Genomic DNA, 11,474 nt, shown 5'->3' with positions numbered 1-11,474 from the left:
GCCGTTTTTTTAGTTTTTTCGTTTTGACAAGAAAACGAAAATCTAAATTTCAGTTCGTTTATTCGTTTTTTGGTTCTTACTGAGCGAAACGAATTTACCACTCAATATCTGGTTTCCGCCGGTGGGCGGGTCCTCTTATTGGCTAGCGTGCTTCATTGCCCTGTGCTCTTCATAATACAAGTTCTTCCGTTTGATAATGTCGACAAAAATATTACTGTATTATAGACACTAGCAGACACAGAGGACCACACCACCCACAGTCAAGACTGACACGGCTTCAAATAACAATAATAGTATTCATAATCATTTGAAAATGAGAACTTATGAAGTTATGATGACTTCAGTGCAGTTGATGTTTAGCCACAGTTAATGCATGCAGAGTAGACCTGAGGGCAGTTAATGCATGCAGAGTAGACCTGAGGGCTTTACTACGACATCATTGTCCGGCTCTGAATTATGCGCTCTGTGCGCGTTCACATCAAAGGAGCTGCTATCGCGGGCTGCTGATTTCCTCACAGCCTGAGAGCTATGAGGAATACAAGTGATTACAACACATTTCTGACAGCTGAACATTGCGCAGGGCTCTCCGTGAGACGCACGCAATTCAACCCATTCACACGCCACACAACTTGCGCCGCTATTTAACAGTGGAAGGGTAGGAATCTACGATGGCTCATTGCATTCACTCAATAATAAAAATTTCACCAGGTTATCTCATAATTATGAGATAATTATCTCATAATTATGAGATAACTGGTGTTCTGACCATCAGTAGTGTTGCCAGATTGGGCGGTTTCCCACCCAATTGAGCTGCTTAGGATGGCCGTCTGCGGGTAAAAATGGGTAAAAAGGGTATTTGGGTGGGTTTTTCTGCAGATTTCTGGCCATAGAAAGCAATAGAATTTAGTTAAAATTGGGCGGGATTGGGTGCTTCCAGGTGGAGTTTGAGCATTTTTGGGCTGGACATCATCAGTCTCACCTGGCAACCGTGCAGTTGCACTAGTCCCAGGCTTGCTGAGGGTTGCTTTCGTGATATAGATGTACGCGCGTAGCGCAGCTAAAATGTTGCTTGACCATTTTGTGTCAAAAATTGTCCTACGTACGCAGCTACGCGCCTGTGGCTGCGCTGGATTTAGGAGTCCCAGGAAGGAAACCCAAACGCCGCCGTTTGGGTGCATGATAGAGCTTGGATCGGGTTAGATTAAATAATCTCGGATATAAATAACAATAATCGGGTTAAATAACTTCACATGGTGTGTCTGGTGTGTTTCCAGCATTCGTAGTGTTGATCAGCAGAGAAATAGTCGGCCAAGACGTTGAGGTTGCTTAGCAACCAGAGACTCTGTCCATGCAAGTGAACGGAGCGTTCCCTCTTCGTCATAACTATCAAACCAAACATCCTTCACATTCACCGAGCGAACATTATGAAAGTAAAATGCACATTTCTCGCTAAAAATGTTTCCATAAATGCATTTAATGGCGTAACTATGTTACTATTTCCAACCAGAATAAAGAAAGATGTCGGCCGTATGCTTCTGTGCAAGCGTCACTACTCTACTATCTCGTAATTATCTCATAATTACGAGATAGTATCTCATAATTATGAGATAATTATCTCATAATTACGAGATAATTATCTCATAATTATGAGATAGCATCTCATAATTATGAGATACTATCTCATAATTATGAGATAACCTGGTGAAATTTTTATTATTGAGTGAATGCAATGAGCCATCGTAGGAATCAAATGCGTCCGGGTGAAATTTCAAAATCGTCCGGGATTTTATTAAAGCCTCAATACATGTTCACATTTAATTTGCGTTGCGTTCCTCTGGGTCTGTCACAAACTAGTTGGGCTACGCCCTCCCCTACTCAGTTCTGTTCGCTTTGCATTGGTGGAAGTGAGTAGGGGGAGTGGTTAAGTAAAGCCTTCAGATTGGACGGTTTGACTTTAGAGTTACCGTCATGTTTTGTATTTTTTTTTTTACCATTATTGTTTTATAGGGACAAACATTAACACATTTCTCCTGCAGGGGATTGATAAAGTTCTATCTATGTAACAGAAGGAAACACTTACTCATACTCCATCAAATATTCATACTCATACTTTGCACACTTTACCACAGCATTGGCCTACTGAATGCCACAGATATGCATTGGACTGAATGCCACATAAATATAATATATGTTTTGCACGTTTGCAACGTTTAAAAGTTCAGGGAAAGTATATGCCTCTACTGGTGTTGCTTAGGCCAATATCCTTTTGAGGCAGTGTCGTTTCTGAATATTAGTGTTAAGGGCCAATAATGCCTACTATCATACATTAGTCACCATGTCTGTGGACAAATTTGTATGCAGTCACATATTAATATATACATTCAAAAATGGAGAGCCCTGCATTGCGCATCTGTTGACCTTTATCCATTTACAGTAAACAGATATTTTTTTCTTGCTGGAAGATATTTTATATTGTTTTCATATTATTATTTACTGACAGTGATTACAGAATGCGAGTGTGTGTTATATTGAAAGCGAGGCTGGGTGTGCCTATGCATATAGGCTACAGTGAGTTGTTTAAGGTGCTGTACAAGCAAATCATATTGACTACTCTGTACAGTGACAAAGAGTGTACAGTAACCTACTTCATTCAATATTGAATAGGCTACTGTAAACTACACTATGTACAAATGGTTTTGCTCTTTACTCATGGCAGTTGTGACAGTTTTAACATGTCAGCAGGCAAGCTTCACTCATTCCAGGATGTATTATGCTTTGTCCTATAGCCTACTTGGAATGTGTTTTGAAATGGATCTATAGCCTATAGAAATTTGCCAGCTGGAATACAAAGCAAACTCTCCTTCAAATGCACATTCATGGAAGTCTTGTATTGTCATCCCCAAATAATGCTGCAATGTAATAATATACATCTTTAAATGCACAATAATTAGTCATTCTTTTTATTATGACTTATCAAAGATTTTTATTGGCTCCCAGAATGCAGGTCTGTTAGTGACTCCCAGTATCTCTAAAAACAGACTGGGAAGTAGAGCATTCAGTTACTGGGCTCCTTTACTGTGGAACCAGCTCTCTCCATGGGTCAGAGAGGCAGACACTCTAACTAAATTTAAGTACAGCCCCCCCCCCCCCCCCCCCCCCCCCCCCCCCTTACCTTTCGCACCTCGTAGTTTGGCCTTGGCGTCTCGCAGTCTCTCTGTGTTTCCATATATTCTCCACAGCTCCATCCCTCTGAACCAACTGCAATTTTTCCCCTGTTAAAAGGGTTTTCCTGGGAGTTTTTACTCAGTGGATGTGAGGGTTTAAGGGAAGAGGATGTTGTTATGATGCTCATGCTATGTAAAGCCCTTTGAGACAAACTGTATGTAAAAACGGGCTATAAAAATAAAATTGCCTTGCCTTGCCGCTTGGACTGTAATTCATATTCATGCTACTAGTTTGATCATTGACTGACTACATGAATAGTTGCACAGAGGAGATTCTTATGGACGTCTTATAGTCAAACGGTATAGGGTATATAAACATTTTATGTGTTTAGGCCAGTTATGAGATCTAGTTAACATCATTAAAAGTCATTTCCAAACACATTAAAGAAAATAAAAAAACAAAAGCAAAGAGATTTTGCAGCAGTAGCACACTTTTACTCGAACAGAGTGGGATAGGAATCAGGTTAACAAAACATCTAAGAACATCTAAGCTGTCTAACACATTACCAACGCAACATTGAAACATCATAAAACATCACAAAAAAAACGCTGGAATACAAAGAGTTTGCTTTGTATTCCAGCTGGCCTGTTATGAGCAAATTTCTACACGCTACTATAGATCCATTCCAAAACATGTTCCAAGTAGGCTATAAGACAACGCATAATGCATCCTGGAATGAGTGAAGCTTGCCTGCTGACACGTTAAAATGACTGTCACAACTGCCATGAGCAAAGAGCAAAACCATTTGTACATAGTGTAGGGCAGGCTACAGTAGCCTATTCGATATTGAATGAAGTAGGTTACTTTACACTCCCTGTCACTGTACAGAGTAGACGATATGATTTGCTTGTAAAGCACCTTAAACAACTCACTGTAGCCTATATTCATAGGCACACCCAGCCTCGCTTTCAACATAACACACACTCGCATTCTGTAATCACTGTCAGTAAATAATAATATGAAAACAACATAAAATATCTTTCAGCAAGAAAAAATTATCTGTTTACTGTAAATGGATAAAGGTCAACAGATGCGCAATGCAGGGCTCTCCATTTTTGAACTGAGTTCAGAGTGAGATTTTGTCGGTGGGGGGGGGGGGGGATATATTAATATGTGACTGCATACAAATTTGTCCACAGACATGGTGACTAATGTATGATAGTAGGCATCATTGGCTCTTAACACTAATATTCAGAAACAACACTGCCTCAAAAGGATATTGGCCTAAGCAACACCAGTAGAGGCATATACTTTTCCCTGAACATTTAAACGATGCAAACGTGCAAAACATATATTATATTTATGTGGCATTCAGTCCAATGCATATCTGTGGCATTCAGTAGGCCAATGCTGTGGTAAAGTGTGCAAAGTATGAGTATGAATATTTGATGGAGTATGATTAAGTGTTTCCTTCTGTTACATAGATAGAACTTTATCAATCCCCTGCAGGAGAAATGTGTTAATGTTTGTCCCTGTAAAACAATAATGGTAAAAAAAAAAATACAAAACATGACGGTAACTCTAAAGTCAAACCGTCCAATCTGAAGGCTTTACTTAACCACTCCCCCTACTCACTTCCACCAATGCAAAGCGAACAGAACTGAGTAGGGGAGGGCGTAGCCCAACTAGTTTGTGACAGACCCAGAGGAACGCAACGCAAATTAAATGTGAACATGTATTGAGGCTTTAATAAAATCCCGGACGATTTTGAAATTTCACCCGGACGCATTTGATTCCTAACCTTCCACTGTTAAATAGCGGCGCAAGTTGTGTGGCGTGTGAATGGGTTGAATTGCGTGCGTCTCACGGAGAGCCCTGCGCAATGTTCAGCTGTCAGAAATGTGTTGTAATCACTTGTATTCCTCATAGCTCTCAGGCTGTGAGGAAATCAGCAGCCCGCGATAGCAGCTCCTTTGATGATAGCAGCTCCTTTGAACGCGCACAGAGCGCATAGTTCAGAGCCGGACAATGATGTCGTAGTAAAGCCCTCAGGTCTACTCTGCATGCATTAACTGCCCTCAGGTCTACTCTGCATGCATTAACTGTGGCTAAACATCAACTGCACTGAAGTCATCATAACTTCATAAGTTCTCATTTTCAAATGATTATGAATACTATTATTTGTATTTGAAGCCGTGTCAGTCTTGACTGTGGGTGGTGTGGTCCGCTGTGTCTGCTAGTGTCTATAATACAGTAATATTTTTGCCGACATTATCAAACGGAAGAACTTTTATTATGAAGAGCACAGGGCAATGAAGCACGCTAGCCAATAAGAGGACCCGCCCACCGGCGGAAACCAGATATTGAGTGGTAAATTCGTTTCGCTCAGTAAGAACCAAAAAACGAATCAACGAACTGAAATTTAGATTTTCGTTTTCTTGTCAAAACGAAAAAACTAAAAAAACGGCTTGTTTTCTGGTTTCTGCTTGCGTCAATTATTCCCAGAAAACAGAGTAATAAAACGTACCTTGCTCTATGATGAATGTAACAATCCCTTAGTTACTTGTGTTTATATCGAGCCGGTTCCGTGTTTGGGGGTCTGTGCCGCAAAGCAATTCGTTACTTCGCGAGACCCGAGACTCCCGCGAGAGTGGGCGGCGGGTCGCCGGCAGAAACATATTCATTTTCTCCGCCAAGATGCGCAAGGGGGAGTTGAAACAACGAACAATCGAACAAAAATGTATAATGGAACCATCGCAATGACTCCTAGCCTGTTATATTAAGGTAAATCAAGCCAAATTGCCTCGCAACTGGCTGTTTATATCTAGCCGGTGCCATGTTTGGGTGTGTGTCTGTGCCGTAAAGCATTTTCGAAACTACAATCTGACTACATTTTCGAGGATACTTCCGCCGCGTCACATCCGGAAGCGCTCGGTCCGAACACATCAAGTTGCATTTGCGCTTGTTCACTGTAGAGGCCACATGGGAAAATGACCCCACCAATCGACCCAGAAATGAAACTCTCAACCTGCATACTTAATGTAATTTAGGCTAAAAAAGTTGCATAGTGGGCCTTTAAAGGGACTCTTACCTTTGTTGCATTTTTACACTTTTTTTGGATAAGATTAAATTGGTATTAATAAGGTAATAACACTCTAAAATGCAAGACAGACCCACCAGGAGTAAAAACAAACAATTATTTCACCCTCATAATATTTAGTGAAAACTTCAACCAATAAGATTCTTCAGACCGAAGGATCTTATTGGCCGACAGACCTGTCTGTTTGCTAGATGGACATGCAGGTTTTCCGCGGTTTTCCGTCTGCTTCTTGTGGCGCATTCGGGCCCGCGTCATCAAGGCGCGTCCTCAAATAGAGGGTTTGTTTTGATTCCACGGCAGACAGTAGCGAGTAGCGGCTGATGATGGCAGACCAAAGTGGTACACCACGTACTGAAACTACCGCTCCCAGGGGGAAAAACAAAAGTTTAGCAGAGAAGGTCCCCAGAAAAAAAGAACTCGATACTGCAAGAGGAAAACGTCGAGTAAACATCGGCTCTGCTTTTGAGCAATGGAGGGAACTGAAATATTCTTTCATTTTTACAGCAAAGGCAGATCGGTTCATCCTTGAAGAATGTCCATCAGTCACCATGGAAGACACTGTGCATGACACGGGAGACGACCCAGATCAAGATGATCATGAAGAAGATCTCTCTGTGCTGGAGCAAGAGCAAGAGACGCAACATCTTCCCCAAAAAAAGCAAAGAAGGCAACCATATAGATCATAGATAACTGTTGAGGTGGAAGAGGATATAATTGGCAAACCGGCTTCTATTGCTTACCATGACTGTCTGAGGCAGCTTTGTGAGTTTGTTGCTTTGCCAATAGATTCTTGTAAAGGGAAGGACCCCATCACCCAAAAACAATGTCAGGCAAAAGGACCTTTTGAGATTAACATCAAGTCAAGGGCAGGGGCGGATCTAGCAATTTTGGGGCCCTAGGCAAAATATAGACATGGGGCCCTCATTTTTGAAACACGTACACAAAACAACTAACCATCCCAATACTCTTAGAATCGCAATAAACCCATAGTGCACTGCCACTCAACTCTCCACAGTAAAATCAGTTTCAGATTTCTCCAGCCTTTGCCAAAATTCCATGTTTATTACTCAAACGAGAGAGAGAGAGAGAGAGAGAGAGAGAGAGAGAGAGAGAGAGAGAGAGAGAGAGAGAGAGAGAGAGAGAGAGAGAGAGGGAGAGAGAGAGAGAGAGAGAGAGAGAGAGAGAGAGAGAGAGAGAGAGAGAGAGAGAGAGAGAGAGAGAGAGAGAGAGAGAGAGAGAGAGAGAGAGAGAGAGAGAGAGAGAGAGAGAGGTGTTTAGGTGTGCAAGTGGTTAAGTTCTCCATCTTCAAATGTCCATTTTCCCTGTTGCCTTCACCATTTCATGTGAGTAAAACAGTGTGTGTGTGTGTGTGTGTGTGTGTGTGTGTGTGTCTGTGTGTCTGTGTGTCTGTGTGTGAGTGAGAGAGAGAGTATGTGAGTGAGTGAGTGACTGAGTGAGTGGCAAAGCTGTGTGTGTGTGTGTGTGTGTGTGTGTGTGTGTGTGTGTGTGTGTGTGTGTGTGTGTGTGTGTGTGTGTGTGTGTGTGTGTGTGTGTGTGTGTGTGTGTGTGAGAGACAGAAAGCATTTGTAAACACAAAGACAGCTTTTTGTTTTCGTTTAGCACAACAACTATCATAATTCCGCCGCTTCATTTTCACCGAGTTGCATCCCTCTGCTTTGGTTTGAAGTAAGTTATTTCGCGCTGCGCGCGTTACTACGTAATCATATTCTGGACTAGTCCAATGCACAATGGAGGGGGGCATGTGTGCTGGAAAATTATTATTTAGGCCTTAGTTCGGCATTATGTTGATATTTTTGTTATTTTTTTCTACTAGAAATGTGTTTTTCTTTTTTACTTTACATAAGTAATGGCTGGGGGGGTCAGATTTGGGGGCCCCTAATAAAGACAGATTTGGTTGGGGCCCTAGGCACTTGCCTAGGTTTGCCTAATGGAAGATCCGCCACTGGTCAAGGGTCACAGCTGCCGTCATTGAATGGGTAAGTCATGTTTTGGTAGCACATGTAATTTCGTTTTTAATACAAAATATTATCATTGTTTTATATTACTTCACTTATTACATTTTTTCCATGTGTTTTCTCCTGCCCCTTTTTCAGCTGTGTCCTCAAGGTCATATCGTGTGGCGGTGGTCTTCCCAACCAACTTTAAAATTTGGCAGTCAGTTAGGAGACTTTCTAATGGCCACCAACATTTTGCTCACAGGCAACAACTACACAAAGGTGAAAATGCTTTTCAACTTCATGAATATGGGGATGATCAATGAGAGATACTTTGCTGGCATCCAAGACAACTACTGTGTGGACACAATAAAGGCGTTCTGGAATGCGAGAAGAGCCAAAGTGATTGCCAATGTGAAGACATTAGGACCAACTGTTGCTCTCGGTTAGTTTCACCGACACACACACACAGACATACATCAACACACCCATAGTAAACTAAGAACATAAACAATTATGCAAGACGCATCCACATTTTCATGCATGTTCTGGCACCACAAACTTATTTATCATCATATTCTGTTTTGTCGTCTGTATTTTAAGGAGATGGAAGGATGGCAGTCCAGGATTCTGCGCCCAGTACTGTACGTACACTGCCATGGACAATGCCACAAGACAAATAATCAACGTGGTGAATGTGGACAAGCGTGAGACTTCGCGGAAATCGACCAACATGGAGAAGGTGGCCTTTATAGAGACATTAGACACGCTGAAGCAAGATCTTGATGTCATTGAGTTCTGCACTGATGCACACAGCCAAATATCGGCCCTATTCAGTAAGTGCTTCTGTAGATGCATCTAATTGGGTTTGGAAAAACAATGTATGATTTTAAGAATTATTGGAAGAAAAACAATAACAACAAAACAGTTGGCAATTATACTGAGATATTATACTGTGTATTTTTGTAATCATTATTTTCCAGACAAAAACAAAGGGCTGTACAAGGACAGTGGCGTCAAGCACACGCTGGACATGTGGCACGGAGCCAAGAATCTTGGCAAAAAAATCCATGCTGTAAGTTACTGCTATGTAAAGATGGATTACTGTATTTGTTTTCAAAAAATATTTTAGAAATGTCATATATTTGTTAATTATCATTCTGAAGCAGAATCATTCTCTTTTTTTCAATTTAGGCCGGCCTCCAAAAAGGCTGTTCACTATTACTTGTCTGGATGAAGGATATCTGCAACCACTTTTGGTACTGCTGCAAGGCAGCAAATACAGTGGAGGATTTCTGGGTATGTTTTTCACTGTAATTTCTATAAGTAAGTGTATTGTCAATGTATTGAAATTATACATTATAACAATTTTCTTTTCATATTCATTTGAATTGCCTATTCAGGACATGTGGACAGGATTGCTGCACCATGTCACTGGAGAACACCAGTGGGGATTTGGCGGCTGTTACCATGGCCCATTGGAGGAAAATAGCAACAAGGAGCTTATTCCAAAGGGAAGCACTGCACACCGCAAAATCACAGAACTGATCATGGATGAGAGGTGGTCAAAGACGATTCCAAAGTACTTGACCTTTAGGTAATGAGTCAGCCTTCAATATAATAAGCTTTTGTTTAGATGTGTTGTACTAGTAACATTCTTATTGTACAGTATATACATAATGGCCTTCTACAGAATGACAAGAAATGCAGCTCTTGTGTACTTTGGGATAATAGATTGAAACTACATTACTATTTAGTAATAATTGTTTTTGCTGAAGTTATGTAACCAATCATATCTTTAATTGTTCCTCCCTCTCTGATGCCAGATCCACTGGTGCCCTGGAGTGTTTCCATGCACACCTTCTGATGTACGCATCAAAACGAATCGCCTTCGTACCACCTGTGTATGCGGCCCGAACACTTTTAGCTGCCCTCGACTACAATGAACACTGCAGCCGACCCTACTATGTGAAGGCAGATGGCAAATACAGGTATGTTGATGTTTAAAACACAAAAAATCATAATTCTGACTCATAATTCTGAAATCATAGCAAAGCAAAAACCTTTACAGCAGTCACTTATAAGTGTGTCATTTGCAATAAATAAGATTGCACAGCTGTGCAATTGCATTTGTGGAAGGTATAACCCCTAGTAGTGTGTGTTGTCAGATTTTTAGCTTTACCACATTATAGGGGCCCACCAACCTACTGGTCATGCCGAAGTACTGTGTCTGTGCTGCACTCTAAAAAGTCGGTTGACCGCTGACAGGGCCTACCACCTCATGTCATAATGACATTTTTTTCCCCACTGGGCGTGACATGGTTGTGGAGGGTACAACGACAATGAGGTCAATTCTGAAGTCTGTTTGAACATTTATTTGAGGAATTCAAAATACACCCTTTATATACTATAGTGTTCTTTGATAGTCTATATCCTTTGTTTATTCTCCTTATAAAGTGAAACACATCTCATATCAACTTACCACATTTTTATTTGTTGGTAACTGTACTTTTTGTGTCCTGTCAGCTACCACAAAATGTACAACAAAAAAAGCGGTGGCTTCTGTCTGTACATAAAGAAGGTCAAGAAGAGTTATGAGTACATAAAAGACCTCCAGTGTGCCATCCTACGCTGCAAGTTGGACCAGTTGGCGGCAGGGAGGGGCATGCCTCGGAAAAGAGCGATGAGACCAGATGACCCCCGACGACTTGGGACTCTCAGTGGTGTCCCTGCACCATCAACGGAACAAATTTTGGAGACTCAACGCAGCAGAGGTCGTGGTGAGTTGACATGTGATTGTGACACCTACTGTTTTTTGTAATAACATCTCTCATTGGAGAAGGAGCATAACTTCTCCTTATATGTTACCTGTTAGATTGTCCATAAACGCATAATCGATAGAAGATAAAGTTAAATCTTTTTATCTGGCTAGTAATACCTAACTTTGCAATTTTGTCCAATGTTACATTTTGATTTTTATTACTCTCTGTCAAGGTGAACCACTCCCGCAAAAGTAGAAGACGATCTGCACCAACCAGGGCTTGTCCTGGCATCAAACCTGCCGTCTTGTCTGAAAGGACAACCAGAGAACTCCGGATCTAAAGCAATATTTTCAAAATGTAGCCTTATGTCATTGGTTTCCATAATGTAAGATGTGTGTTTTTGGGATCACTGAATTCCCTCAGTAAGATTTTAAAACATTAAAACTTTTTTTCATAAAATCAAATTGATTCTGAAGTTCATACAGAATATGT

General features: G+C 41.1%; 1 protein-coding gene across 1 annotated transcript; it reads left to right on the top strand.

The window, feature by feature from the left end:
- Positions 1 to 8,231: 8,231 nt before the first annotated feature.
- Positions 8,232 to 11,446, top strand: LOC115552252 (uncharacterized). The gene is made up of 9 exons (XM_030368168.1): positions 8,232 to 8,262; positions 8,380 to 8,665; positions 8,824 to 9,056; positions 9,204 to 9,295; positions 9,415 to 9,519; positions 9,624 to 9,817; positions 10,047 to 10,211; positions 10,747 to 11,000; positions 11,215 to 11,446. The coding sequence occupies exons 3-9, from the start codon at positions 8,879 to 8,881 to the stop codon at positions 11,235 to 11,237; spliced, it is 1,011 nt and encodes a 336-aa protein (XP_030224028.1). The 5' UTR covers positions 8,232 to 8,262; positions 8,380 to 8,665; positions 8,824 to 8,878; the 3' UTR covers positions 11,238 to 11,446.
- Positions 11,447 to 11,474: the final 28 nt, after the last annotated feature.

Source organism: Gadus morhua, chromosome 10 (genome assembly GCF_902167405.1).
Source record: "Gadus morhua chromosome 10, gadMor3.0, whole genome shotgun sequence".
Taxonomy (NCBI): Eukaryota; Metazoa; Chordata; class Actinopteri; order Gadiformes; family Gadidae; genus Gadus; species Gadus morhua.
This window is presented reverse-complemented; position numbering and strand designations above follow the sequence as displayed.